The following is a 14,965-nucleotide window of genomic DNA, read 5'->3' on the forward strand; positions in this document are numbered from 1 at the left end:
TGCTTTCTATTTCACTATTTTTTTATCTGATGCGTGAAGGTAGAAATTAAATGCTTCCTGTAATAATTTATAAGTAATGCTGGAATGGATTTGCTAAACCTTTTGTGTATATGTTTGTAAATTTGCAATAGATATAATTGGCCTGTCTGGTCTCATCACCCCTTCTTTGGATGAAATGATTTTTGTCGCCAAGGAAATGGAGAGATTGGCAATAAAGATTCCTTTGCTGATTGGAGGAGCAACTACTTCTAAGTAAGATATAGCAATTGGGAAGATGGGGAATGTGTATGAAAATAGTGCTAACCAGGGAGAAAAACCTATGACCATTTCTTCCTTCCTTTTCCCTCTTTTTCCCTCAACATGCATACAGGTATGTGTTTACTTGAGAGTGAATGTTATTTCTTGTATCAGAAGTGCTGGAATGTAGTGTCACAATGTAATTGGTACATAGCAAATAATGGACACCTTGAACTTTTCACTTTTGCATGTTATATATTTTGCAAGTATATATTATATGTGGAAATACTATTATTAACTTCTAAAAGTTTATGTGCACATGAATATGAATATAATTCAATTACTCTGAAGGGTAGAATGGTCTGTTTTGATTCACCAGAGCATTCTGAGTATGTATGATTTCAAGACTAGCAGTGGTTGTATAGACATCCTGTTCAATCAGGCTGACAGGAGATAGGTTCTAGCAGCTTGCCTTAAAGTAGTTACCATTTCGCATTTGATAGACTGAGATTTTTTGGTTGATACCTTGTTCTCTCTGATCCATTCAGATAAAGTAATGCAGCTGCTCTGATGTCCTGAAGAGCAGTTGTTGACAGCTTGCTGACATCTAGTATTAGCATTCCCACAGATGTGTTTTGGGCATGTGTAATGGCCTTGGGTCACACTTCGCTAACTGGTTTCTGTACAAAATGCTTGAGTAGGTGACAGCTCAGAAGGCTGCAGAGGTCATTTCTTGCATAACTAAAAGCTGTTAGCAGTGTTGCTTTCTTTACCAGAGCAGCACTTAGTCTATCGGAACCATTAGCTCCATGTATTCTGTGTTCTTGGCCTTAACAAATAGTCCCATAACTTTACAGATAGTAAATGGTAGGACCACTGCCCAGCTTTATTGGTCCTGTGGTAATAATGCAAGGTTCACTGTATCCCTTCACTTCTTTTTCATGCCAGTCTCTTTTCCTGTGAGTTCGGTATTGAGACATAGAGTTTTTTCTTAAACAAAAATGTGTGGGGCTTTATTCTAAGTGAAGGGCGTAGGGGAGCCTTTTCTTCATATCTTTTTAGTGTCTGTAAAGCATTGCAGATTAAGAATTATTGTCAGATTAACATTATTGAACAATTTTGAGAAATTTATTTGTAGAGAGAAATGTAGCTGGCAGCAGGAATTTTGTTTTGAATATAGGAATAATTTTATTAAATATATACACATACCTTGTATTCAGAAATAATTTTATTCATTTGAACTCTGCATAAATATATACTTGTGCATATGCCCAGATGCGCACAACTTCTACAAAATACGTCAAGTAAAAGGATTCTTTGTGGAAGATAGGATTGGTAATATATATTTAATTTTACTCGCACAGTTTTAAGTTTAGCTTTGTGTGTATTCTGAAAGATCGTATATGTTAGAGCTTGGTATTGAAGAACTATCTGCATTTATTCTCTGAAATGGGTAGACATTTGTAATGAGTAGACCATCCATACTTGAAAAGGTGGAAAATTAGATGAGTTTGAAAGAGAGGCTGGATTCTGAATACAGAGTCTACACAGTGGAGTTTCTTCTTAACGTACAATAATGATGTTTGTGTTATTACTATACTGTTCAATTCAGATGCTGACAAATAATGGTAATGGTTTTATTATGGTAATAAAAAAAAAGGATACAGTTCCACTGTAGGCCCTGTTTCTTTTGTCTGTTCCTATCAAAGTTGAAGATACAGTATCTTTTTTTTTAATAAAGATCGGAAATGCACCAACAAATTAAGGTGATCCAGGACAGTTGGTTTACATAGCTGTTGCTTAGTCATCAGTAACTTTGATGTTCAAGTGTTTTAAACATCTGACACTACCTGAAGGAAAAAAAGGCACTTAGGCCTCAGTTCAGGACTGCTAACTTTAATTCGAACAGCGAAGTACTATTATACATAAGTGATTCTGAGTATTTCAGTGAGTAGGACTGGAATATGAGTATATGTTAAATTAATTGGGAGTTTTTTATGCAAATGAATTGGCTGACCTAGAAGGTGCAAGTTTGTTCTATTTATTGACACCTGGCAGAATTCCTTCTTCAGGTGGGTAGACAGAGCCTCTGGTTCTGAAGTACAGCATCATAGAAATTGAAGTAATCATCACTGGAATACGTTAATGTTAATTCACAGATCCTGAAGGGAGTGTGTGAGGGGAAAAATGTAAGGTGAGCAAAAAAAAATAAATATATATATACATTTATAAATTTTTATTTAATTACAGTTTTTGTTAGGCTTAGTTTGGAACGTGCTCATTGGAATTTTTGATATTCAGACTAACGAGTTAATGACTTTGTCAGCTGGTAAGACGGTGTAAGTTGGCACATTACTTATGAAGCATTCTGATACTCTTTGAAGTAAAGAGTTTGTATACCTATTATTAAAAATCTGTGCTTAATCATCCCTGCATAGCAGATGGATGCTTTCTTGTTTTGAAGATTTGGATTATGCATTAAGTCAGGATTTTTTTCACTGTGCATTTTGTATTTTTTGTTTGTTTTTGATTCAGTTGTGAAATGCTCGATCTTTCTTTTTCATTTAAGAACACACACAGCTGTTAAAATTGCCCCCCGATATAGTGCACCTGTAATTCATGTCCTGGATGCATCCAAGAGTGTTGTGGTTGTAAGTTCTAATTTCCTATTTTTCTATTGCACCTCTTATCCTTTCCTCTATCATCCGAAATTATGGCAGGAAACTGGAGAGGCACTGCAGAGACCGATTTCTAAACTACTGTCACTTCAGCAATTTTTTTTTGCTGCTGCCTGGTTATCTCATCAAACTTACTTCACTTATTGTCATTGGATACCTTTATTTACATGCCAGTTTCTCTAGTGATGGCGGAATGATTTGCTCTGAGTCCTTGACTGTAGTTCTGAGATGTTTTAAAATGAGGAGGGATGTAGTTAGATGTGATCTGCTGTTCTCTCTGTTTTGGGTATATTGCTGCAGTTAGCGATATGGTAACAGGAAAACAGTACTATGAAATGGCTGACTGGTGTTTTTTGGAATAGATGCTCTCTGTTAGACAAATGAGTAGTCTTAGTGGGAAAATACATGCTGGAAAGAAGTAGGGCGAGCTGTGTGTTATTTCTCTGACTGTTCAGCCTCTAGAGTCTTGGAGTATCCTCTTCTCAGGTCTTTACAGAACCATGCTGGGCTCTGCTAATGCTAACTGCGTAGGAGGGCATTATTCTTGCTAATGATCATACTCTTAAATATATTTTGAATCTAGTTTGCAGTTCAGTGGCAAGACAATTTAGTATTGTCAAGTGTAATTGTGTAAGGTTAATGGAAACTAGATTATTAAAGACAGACAGCTTAGTCTGAAATTCTCACCGTGTCATTACTATAATATCTTACAATATGTACTTAGTGCATTCTCTTTTCTTTTTTTTCAGTGCTCTCAGCTCTTAGATGAAAGTGTAAAGGATGATTTCTTTGAAGAAGTATTAGAGGAATATGAAGAAATTAGACAAGAACACTATGAGTCTCTCAAGGTACAAATATAATTAATTTATCTTGTTTGGAGTGGTTGGTACTCGTATTATTACTAACTCTGAGTTTCAACTCTTTATGAAGACCTTGAGGTATACTTGTGTTGATTATGAAATCAAATTTTCTGGCCTGTAAGGGAAAATTTTTCATGACTCTAACATATAGTTGGCAAATTCTGGATTGTCCTCAGTGGACAATCATCAGTGGTATCTAGGACATCTCCTTGGGGCTGGCAGTCACATCAGTTTAATCAGCCTAAAAGGAGACTGGTGCACTCCTAGGGCAGTTGCTTAAAACAGGAAAATACACTAAGGTAACTGAAGGGGCACTGGTTGCTTTTGGTGATGCCATGCTGTAGTCTGAGTATTTCTCACCACCACATTTTCCTGTTGTGTTTGTGTTGTTCTGATTAGGGATCTGAGCAATGTCAAAGTAGAGAGCTGGGGCTGCAATTTTAGGAGAGTGAAGAGAAGGAAGGAATGAAATGCGGAAATTGATGGCGCAAATTAACAGTAGTAAGCTAATAATGTCTGATTCTTCTGAGGTTGTCATTGTAAAGAAACAGAAGCACTTGGTCCGTACAAGTTTAAGACCATCTTTGCATAGGGAACCAGTAAACCAAGATGAGATCAGAGAGGTTTGCAGTGAATTCAGCTGGGAGTTGGTGGAACTTAAAATATATTTTTTGTCAGAATTGACCTGAAGATAGCTTTGATTAAAACTGTATAATCACTGCAATGGTTACAGTTTGTCTGAAAACTGTATAATCACTGCAATGGTTACAGTTTGTCTGAAAGATAAGTGGTTTTATAAAAGTAACCTTTATGTCCATACAGGAAAGAAGATATCTGTCTCTAGAGCAAGCTAGGAGAAAAGGTTTCCATAATGACTGGTTATCGGGACATAAACCAGGTCAGTTTAGTTGTTGATTTTGCTGTCTTTAATTTTTATTTATTGCTGTCTTTAATTTTTATATATACATTGAATAACACACAAATTTGATTAAGCTTCATTAAACTTCAGACTTCAGTAGCATTGTGTTAAAAATAGTGTAACAATTTGAATAAACTTGTGTCTGTTTGAGCAGACTTTTTTTGTTCAATCTTGCTGTCCTGTCTCAACTTTATATTTTTCATAGTATTTAAAAAAAGCAACGAAAATATTTAATAACAAATTGGAAAAAAAATCTGAAACAGACTTGTCCGTAGTACCATACAATGAAAGATGAGCCTAATGCACCCTTTCCAAAATAATGTTGGACTGGCTCATATTGCAAACATTATGTACTACATTCAGGCAATGTAAGTTGTGAGACAGCATTTGTATTCAATTCCTCCTTACAATTAAAAGGAAAAAGAGGTATAAGTCTTTTTCTGCCCATCCCACTACCAGTTTCTCCAGTTTCTCTACCAGTTTTATTTTTAATACTAAACACTTATAAATGGCATTCCACAAGAAATTGCATCCTGCAGTGGCATTAACACTTCACTGCTTTCTGTCACTTCATTTACAAGACTGTTGTGTGTTAACCCCTTGGTAGGCAGCTAAGACCTAGTCAGCTGCTCACTCGCTTGTACCAAGTGGGATGGGGAAGAGAATCTGAAGGGTAAAAGTGAGAAAACTTGTGGGTTGAGATGAAGGCAATTTAACAGGTAAAGCAAGAATGGCGTGCAAGCAAAGCAAAACAAAGAATTAGTTTGCTACTTCCCATCATCAGGCAGATATTCAACCACTTCCATGAAAGCAGGGCTTTATCACATACAATGGTTACTTGCAACAACAAACACCATTATTCAGGATGTCTCCCCTTCCTCCTTACCCCGAGTTTTATTACTGAGCTTGATGTGGAAAACCCCTTTGGTCAGATGGGGTCAGCTGTCGTGGCTGTGTCCCCTCCCAACTTCTTGGGCACCCCAGCCAACTTTCTGGCAGGATAGCATGAGAAACAGGAAAGGCCTTGGTGCTCTGTAAGTGCTGTACAGCAGTAGCTAAAACATGGGTGTGTTGCCAACACTGTTTTGGTCACAAACCTAGAATATAGCACCATATTGGCCATTACAAGGAAAATCAGCTCTATCCCAGTGAAAACCAGTACTAAGACTCAAGAAGATGCTAATTTTCAGTAGCTCGTTTTGATAAAGGCCATGTTATGAAGTAGTGAACAGCATAGACAAGTACAAAGCTTGTGGATGCATCATAAAAGATCCATCTCTCTCTTTCTCTTCTGTCTATGCATCTGAACAAGCATGTGGTGGTTGCAAAAGCTCTTACAAATTGCATAATAATAGATAGAGCTATTTACAACAGCATAGTACATAATATGTCTGTGTATAAAAAGTGGGATTTATAATTATGAATGGCATATGCCCCTAAAATCTGGTGGGTAAGGATAGGCTGCTTTTGGTCTTAGACTGAATATTTTGACTGATGAAATATCCTGAGAAGTCCAGCAGTGAGTAAGGATTAATTTATAGGAACGAACAGAAGGTCTTGCATTTTCTGTTTTGACTTTTTATACTTTCTTAAAAATCCATGTAATAACTGTAGAGCATGGTATGACTTCGGAAGGATATGGCAGTAAGAATTCTAAGAATTACTTGGGAAGAGGTCGGTTGTAGTGATGGAAGCTAGTGAGCATCAATTACACTACACATATAAGAGCAATATTAAGTAATTCCTTAGTGACAGATTGTACTTTTGATTCCTACAGTTAAACCAAAATTCATTGGTACAAAAGTCTTTGAAGATTATGACCTGAAGAGGCTAGTAGAATATATTGACTGGAAGCCTTTCTTTGATGTCTGGCAACTTAGGGGAAAGTATCCCAACCGGGGTTTCCCTAAAGTCTTTAACGATAAAACTGTAGGTAAGTATTGAAATTGCATTTACTTTATACAGATAATCTTAACGGACCTGTCATGCTGCATTAAGATTCTGAATGGTTTGATATACATAGGAGTGGTAAAAATACATGTAAACTTAAATGTCACTGAAATAATTTGTGTAAAATAACACTTACCGGCACGTTGGCACATGAGGCAGGAGGAGTGCTTAATCATATTTAGAATTCACCTACAAAATATGGGGTGGTATTTTAATGACAGAAAAAGGTGACAGAGCAATTAACACATGTCCCTGTTAAGGGTGAAGATATCAAGAGGGCTCTGTCTTTTTTTGAACTTCAGTAGGCCTTGGTATATGTGATGAAACAGCAAGTGTGACACTGAAATAAATGTTCTGCGTCGGCTGCACTGTGGTGATGTAGTTGCACACACATTTCCCCTGTTGCTCACTTCATTCTCCATCTTCTGCCTCTACTAGAATGGTGCTGGCTCTAACGTTTGTTTCAAGATGTATATTGTTACAGCTGTATACACATAATTATATTGCTATTGCATATGCTGTAGCTGACACATTGTTGCAGTCATCAAAAAATTACCTGGGAAATGAACCAATCTTCAGAAATTCTTAAACCTGTTTAAACTTGTTGTGAAATCAAGTCTTTTCTAAAGGGTTCTCTTTTTTTTTGATAGGTGAAGAAGCAAAGAGAGTTTATAACGATGCTCAAAATCTGCTGAAAATGTTGATCAATCAAAAGAAATTACAAGCCAGGGGTGTGGTTGGGTTCTGGCCTGCTCGAAGTGTTCAAGATGATATCTATTTGTATGCTGTAGAAGAGGCAGTGGGATCTTCGGAACCGATAGCAAAATTTCATGGCCTGAGGCAACAGGTAGAATGACAGAACATTTGTTAAATAAAGTGATTTTTTTTTTTGAATTGTAAGAATAGAGCACCAGTGTCCTAATAAAATCTGTGCAGAAAATAGTTGTTGTAATCTGTGCAGTCATCCTGCCGTTTCTTTTACTAGTAACAATATTTTATTAGTGATGACCTAGGTTCTTGTAGTGTTTGTAGTATTTTGTATTGCAATAGCTGTACAGAATGCTGTATATATTTGACAGCTTTAGACAATGACGTGTTTTCTGGCCTCATTTTAATACTTAAGCCATCTGAAAGCACTGTGCTGTATGTTTTCATCACAAATTCTGTGCGCCAAGTTAGAATCTAATGAACCTTAGTTCTTTAATAATATCCCTGGATTCTGCCTTAAATGAGGCATTCTGCTTGGATGTGTTAAAGGTTAAAAATACCTTTCGTTGTAATACCTGCAAGATAATGCTCAGTGAAGATAAATGTTTCTGGTAACTTTTATGTAAATTTCCTCTCGATGAAGAGGCAGTTTAGAATTAGTTTGCTGCTAATTCTGATTGTAAGAATAACTATTTTAAGTATTTATGCTTTAATCATACATATGCTTGCATTTATTTTGATAGATTGAACGTTTTCAACATATTCTACTGCTTCTTCCCAACATTCCAATTTGTTTTTTTCATAGTTCACGTACGCAGTCATCAAACGTGGGAGAAACAAATCTAACAAATACCTAAATTTCTGGAGTACAGTCTTCTATGAGGACAGTCTTGTGCCAGTATTGCAAAATTGTACTAAGAGATACATGGCTTCAAATTTATTCCAGCTTTCTGGAATAGATAATCTATTGCGAGGAGGTGGATCTAGCAGACAGTCCATGGCAGATATTTATATAAACTGTATTCACAAATGTTCAAGGAGGGCTGTTCCAGGGCCTTACTACCTAGTTAAACATTTTGATATCCCATGTAAATCAAGTTTACTATAGTTTCTTTTCCTGGCCTTTTCCCAATGCTTTCCCAAGAAGACTATCTTATTTGATGTTCTTTTTTTTTTTTCTTAATGTTTTTTACATATTGGAACGCTGTTATTTTTCTCATTCTTTTTTTCCTCATATGTTCCCAATTTATTCAGGCTTTTCTCAAAGATTAAGAGTATTATTGTGGGTACCATTCTTTTGGACTCTATTTTAGCTGCATGTCTTTCAGTCTAGCATACATAGTAATTCAGCAAATCTTCACCAGAGGAAAATAGAAGAGAATAATTGTCTTCTGCTTCGTATAAAAAACCTTCCTTTCAGTACACAGAGTTCTCTCCATGATGTTGGCACCATTAAGCGTGTGATGAAAATCTAAAAGTTGTAGATGCGTTTAGGGTTTTCTTTAGCTATGATCATTACAAAAGAGCCTTAACGTTAATACAGAGGTCACGTATGTAGGCAAAAAAATATTTCTGCAGTTTTATGGTACTTTCTGTAATCTAGTAATCTATAGAAACTATTGAACATAGATCTTTGTTTTTCAGGAATGATACGTTTGATTTTTTTAAAAAAATATTTTATGAAACTGCAGTTAGAAATAGGTTTAAAGCATTGTTAAACACTGAAATAGTGTCACAGAATAAGAAAACAAGGAGAGGATTTTTCAGCCAAGTGATAGCCATGAGATAGCTTTCTTTGTCAAGTGGGATATTTCCTACTCCCTATGTTACTTCCTATAAACCCCTTTGAACCTTGTTTGGGATTCAGTTTACTGGTAATGATGGATGAATTTTGTTTCAATTAGTATGTGGATAGTGTGAACCTAGACACGGGTGCTGTTTTTTTCTGGACTGCTGAGCACATGGTTTGTAGGATAAGAAACTGTGAGTGTTTATAAACTCTCATGGGCATTCCATAGTGGGAGTTGCTGAAGAATTCTGCAGTTTGCATAATTGGGATGCAAACTATCAACCAGCAGTTTTGTTAACAAATGTAGAATCTGACTGTAAGAGATGGAAAATTTGTCTTCTTCCCCAGTGGCTGGCACAAGACCGTTCCCTATTTTGTAATACTTTGCAGAATAAGCTGTTAAATCTCACTAGCTGTAAATAGAACCAGAACATCTCTCTGTATCTGCTCAACACAGCATCTCTCTCCTTTGACATTTGTTTTTTTTTTAGTGATCCAAACACCCTCAGAGGAACAGAGATGTTTTTTCTGTCTAATTTAAGGACAGGAAAGCTGTCATGACTCAGACTAGATAGGTGTTTGTCAGAAACGTCTCAAGCCCTCTAGTCTTGGTTTAGATCAAGAAAAAAGATCAAAAATACTTGTTTAGATCAAGAGTGCACTCTTTTTTTTTTTTTTAATGTTCTGATTTATTGCATTATTTTCTCTTTTTATTTTAGGCTGAAAAAGACTCTGCCTGCATAGATCCATATTACTGTCTTTCTGACTTCATAGCACCGCTGGATTCTGACATTTGTGATTACTTAGGCCTGTTTGCTGTGGCCTGCTTTGGTGTAGATGAGTTGTGCAATGAATACAGGAAACAGGACGATGAGTACAACATCATAATGGTAAAGGCGCTTGGAGATCGGTTGGCAGAGGTATGAGGTTTTGTCTTGTTTCCTTGCAAATTTTCTGTGTACTAAGTTTGTTTGACAACTTGATGTTTCAAGTTTTAGCATAAACTTAGACTGTTGCCTTTAATGTATGCTCTGCATTAAATCTGGAAGTGGACTGGTTCTACAGAACCTCTTTTGAGAGGTGAGTCCTCTTTGGAGACAGTGGGGAGTCTGCTGTCCATATGTTCCAAGTGCGAAAGCAGCTCTGAGCTCTTGAGAGTTTTGATTTAATACAATTTAGTACATTTTAAAACAACACTATTAAAACTGTTTTTAAACCTTGCTTTATCTACATGAGAATGTAAGTTTGGACCCAGATAAGACCAACCAATTACATTCTTGAATTGCTTGACATAGCATTGACAGGCCTTCTGCTTTAATGGTAAACATGCATGTGGGTGCAGTGTACAAGTTTGTTGACTTAGTGTACCGTAGGCTTAGGCAGACATGCTCTTAAAGCCCTAACTGAAGTGGTTTAGAAAGTCCTGTCCCTTGTCCTACCCTAAGTCTGTCTGCTTGCCCCCATGTTCACACCTAAGTAATCACTGTAAAATTTACAGGAACTTTAGTGTAGGGCAAATGTGATTAGCTCTAGTTGTATATTTTAAGCCATGAGAGTTGTGGAAATTATTATTTGATGCCATCCAAATATATTTACTGAAGTGGAAATGTCTCCTGAAGGCAACTGTTGCTGACAAAGTAGTGTTAGTTGTAAGAGTAGGTTCATAAAAAAAAAAAAAACAAAAAACAACAACAACAACAACAGCAACAACAAAACAACAAAACAACAAAAAGAAACCATCACCTACTTTTAGTTGCAGGAAAGATCCTCTGCTGAAAAAGAGCAGTAGCCTTTATTTGCATCTGATAATAGCATGGATGCCAGAAGGATGTGGCCTTCCATGGCTAGACTTGGAGCAGATATCAAGAATAATCAAGACTATTGTCTTTGGTGCTCTAATGATGTATCGCTACCACAACCAAATGAACTTTACCTTCTCTAGTTACCGCTCTAGCTTACCTGTTTGTTTACATAGGATTTTAAAGCAGGATCATCAAAAACCCCTGCCATCTACCAATATGAGAATAAAACATCTGAATTACAAAAATAAGTACTGTATGTGAATTTTAATGCAATTAAATTTCTTACCTGTGGTAAGATGACCCTTAAAAAATAATAAAAATTGCACTATATTCCAAGGCATTTGCTGAGGAGCTCCATGAAAGGGTTCGAAAGGAATTCTGGGCTTACTGTAGTGCCGAGCAGTTAGATCTCTGTGACCTACGCAGAATTAAATATGAGGGAATTCGCCCTGCTCCTGGATATCCAAGCCAGCCTGACCATACAGAAAAACTGACCATGTGGAAACTTGCAAACATCGAGGAAACAACAGGTAACTCGATCAGCCTTACTAAGATTCTTAGACAGCATTTGTGTGAATGAATGATCATAATGCCAACAAAACAATGAATTGGGGTATGCAGAGCTACATAAAAAATTGAACTGAAGTAGTTCTGGGAATTGCTGCCTTTGTCTTTTCATTGTTGTTTTTATTTTTCCTCATTCAAGGAAAAAATTGCAAAATACTGCCAGTGCTTTTGCTGAAGGAATTAGCAAAATCCTAATTAGCAGATTGCACGCAAACAGAGTTTTGCTACACTGAGAGAAAAACTCTACCATCCTTATGGCTGCAAGAAGACGTTCCAGATATAAATAAAATAAAAGCCAATTCAGCGATGTGTTTCCTGGACCACAGAAACCTTGAGATGGTGACTTTAAAAAAAAAAAAAAAAATTGTCTTTCTCTGATATTTTGTGTGTTGGACATTCCAATTCCTATTTGAAAATACCCTCCTGTGTTTCAAAAGCTCTAGTTAACCATTTTCCAAAATGTCCAGGATTTTTTTTTTTGAAAACAAACTATACCGTTGCTCTACAGTAAGGCTATAATGAAAGTATGCAATTTATTTGAAGCTGTATGTATTTTCTTTGGAATAGGTAACAAATGAAAAATAGTTTTATGTTTTTAGTTCATCTGAAAGCTTCTTGTTTTTTTTTTTTTTGATTTTGCTTGAAGTTGCCCAACAAAAAAAAGACTTTGAATTTAAGCTTATCAGTTCAGAGAACAAGAATGCTTTCATCTTTTCTTTCTCTTTTCCAGGAATTGGTTTAACTGAATCACTAGCAATGACACCTGCTTCTGCAGTTTCTGGCCTCTACTTTTCCAATCCCAAATCCAAATATTTTGCTGTTGGCAAGATATGTAAAGATCAGGTAACTTGCACTGTCCATTGTGCTAGTGTTATAGCATTCAAAAGCAACTTGTGACCAGATGATCCAAATTTTTTATGTCAACAGTAAAAGCTGGCGTTTATGAATTTTCATCATGTCTCTTTGCAGGTTGAAGATTATGCACTGAGAAAAAAATTGTCCGTGGCAGAGGTGGAGAAATGGCTGGGACCCATTTTGGGATATGATACTGAATAACTGTGGGAGACGTGGTCAAGCATTTTCTTTTAATGGTCCATTTGCCAGAAGGAAGAATGAAGTGCCATCTATTATCTTTCATCGCTGCCTTTAGTATTTGTTGGAAATGGTTTGTTTTTGTCACTGGTCTGATCAAAAAAAAAAAAAAAGGAAAGAAAAAAATCTCAAACCAACAAACCAAATGAATTAAAATCCGACAAGAAAATCCTTCCTACTGAGAGGTTTTCTGCCATCAGGTATTTCATCTGATTGTTTCTAATTTTTGATCAAGGAACATATGTTTCAGATGTGCCATGTACTTGGGACCACGAATGCATTGCAGGTCTCTTAATCATAGCAATATGCTTTTATTTATATTTTTTGCACAAATACTCTAGCTGAGCAACTAGTTGTAGGGTGAGATGTGAAAGTTGCACACCCCTCCTGTCCTTAGGAAGGCTTTGAAATCAGGGCCTAGTATTTGTCCCATTGGCTGTGGACATGTTGAACAGTTTGTCTTTTGTTATTTGAATGTGTTTTAGCAAGTCAAGGTCATACAGAAATACAATGCAATTTTATTCTGTGAAGTCAGCAGAAATTTTAAACTGAGTGACCAAGAACAACCGTTGTACAAACAGATCTTTTTTTTAAAAAAAACACACCGTCTGCTCCATATTTAGGGCTTGTACATAATGTCTTTCTGTCTAAATAATAACTCAGGTCTTTAATTTACTATGTGATGATGACTGTAGTTAAAACTATCAAAAGATATAATGTGGTGGAACAATATCAGAGATGCTGTATTATGATAAAACATAAATGAGATGTGTCCCCCTAGAAAACTCATGCTTACTTTCATCTGGCTACAGTCCATTTCTACTCTGTGTAAAATGTAATGATACCTTTCTTCCTCACTGTTTTGTTGTGAGGATTAATTCATATTTAAACTTTTATATGTGAAAAGTATGACAGAAGCACAACTGTTACTATTAACAGAGAGACAGAAAGCTTGGAGCTGACCAGTGTACAAACTTCAAGCTTCTGTGTACCTGGATTTTAAAAGCAAATACCTACACTAAGCAACACTACCATCAATAACAGTTAATACTGTAGGTTTATTTTTCAAATTTAAGTGAGCGAATTGTTCATAGCTGTTCATAATCCCCTGAAAGTGCCTCAGGTATTATTTAAATGCAAATTTCATAAAATATTATGTCAGGAAAATCCAGTTTTTCTGGTCTCTAATTGTAAAGAAAAGACCAATATTCTATCTGTAATCCATTAACAGATACATAATTTTTGTAATGTCTTCATCTGACTTTATGCTAAAAGAATTATCTTGTATCAACAGTTTAATAAAGGTTAAGCTGTCAATGGTGTTATCCTTTTAGAATTCTTTGAATGGCAATAGAATGGGCTGTAATCTGAAAAAAAAGTCAAAATTAATATGCATATTTTACTAAGAATCTAAAAGTATAAAGGTTGTTATAGGGATCTTAAAGTAGTTGAGTGTGTTCTTAGATGCTTTAGAATGTCTTACCCTTTAATGACTTAGAAAAGAAAAATAATCTCATTACATATTAAGGGGTTTAAGATATGTCCTGTTTGTCAGCTGATTCTTGTTGCTGGAATGGTTCCTCAGTGGAATGCTCTTTCAGACTGCCAAAATACTGGAGAGAAAAAAAAAAAAGAGGACTACAAAGGAAAATTTGGTCTTGAAGTATGTAGCCTATAAAAATTGAAATACTCTTTGCTTTCTTTTTCATACTTAACACCTTTGGTTCATTTATGACTGATTAATTTTATATTTGGAATATCTTCTCTCTAGCATTCCATATCTTTATAGTTAGAAGAAGAGTGCCTTATTAGTCTGAAATTCACACTGAATGTGTGAATGAGGTCAGAGTTTGACTTGTGCAGCTTGAGTTTGTTTGTTTGTTTTCCTGAAATCAATTGCACATAGCTGAGTGAGTACAGCTTTAGTGGAGTCAAACTGACAGAGCAAATAGGTGCACTGCTTTTTAACCCAGTGGTGTGTTACCTTGCATACAAGCAGTGGGTCTCAAATGGCATGCAGTTAGTTTGTCCCTTCACACATGGCGTCATACACTGAGAAAAATCTTTATCTTTGCCTGCAAAATGTGTCATTGTAAGAACATGTTTGGAATAATTATTCTTTGTTGTTGTGCAAATGTTTTTAACTGGGACAGTTTCTTTAAAAATTTTTTACTTTAAATTGTTACTTGACATTTTGAGTAAGACATATCTTCCTTCTTTGCTGAAGATCAAAGGTAAATTACAAAGGAAAAGGTTTCGTAGTTCTACCAGTTAAGATGTTCACATACATCAAATCATATTGAAAAGCTATGGTAAGATTATACCTCTTTGAAATAATGAAATGGAGCTGATATGGACTGGGA

The 14,965-nt window shown here is 35.9% G+C and overlaps 1 protein-coding gene across 7 annotated transcripts in view; it reads left to right on the forward strand.

The window, feature by feature from the left end:
- The window catches only part of MTR (5-methyltetrahydrofolate-homocysteine methyltransferase), a 53,912-nt gene extending 39,993 nt beyond the window's left edge, over positions 1–13,919 (forward strand). For all 7 annotated transcript variants that reach the window (XR_014581263.1, XM_083828120.1, XM_083828117.1 and 4 more), the window contains 10 exons: positions 132–252; positions 2,807–2,888; positions 3,665–3,763; positions 4,598–4,673; positions 6,472–6,627; positions 7,295–7,491; positions 9,861–10,061; positions 11,281–11,473; positions 12,241–12,353; positions 12,480–13,919. Coding sequence is in view for 6 of the 7 variants with exons in the window: in XM_083828120.1 (XP_083684246.1) it covers positions 132–252; positions 2,807–2,888; positions 3,665–3,763; positions 4,598–4,673; positions 6,472–6,627; positions 7,295–7,491; positions 9,861–10,061; positions 11,281–11,473; positions 12,241–12,353; positions 12,480–12,566 (1,325 nt within the window). In the remaining variant the exon portion in view is untranslated. The remainder of the gene's footprint in view (positions 1–131; positions 253–2,806; positions 2,889–3,664; positions 3,764–4,597; positions 4,674–6,471; positions 6,628–7,294; positions 7,492–9,860; positions 10,062–11,280; positions 11,474–12,240; positions 12,354–12,479) is intronic.
- Positions 13,920–14,965: the final 1,046 nt, after the last annotated feature.

This window comes from Anser anser (genome assembly GCF_964211835.1).
Source record: "Anser anser genome assembly, chromosome: 3".
Classification (NCBI taxonomy): Eukaryota; Metazoa; Chordata; class Aves; order Anseriformes; family Anatidae; genus Anser; species Anser anser.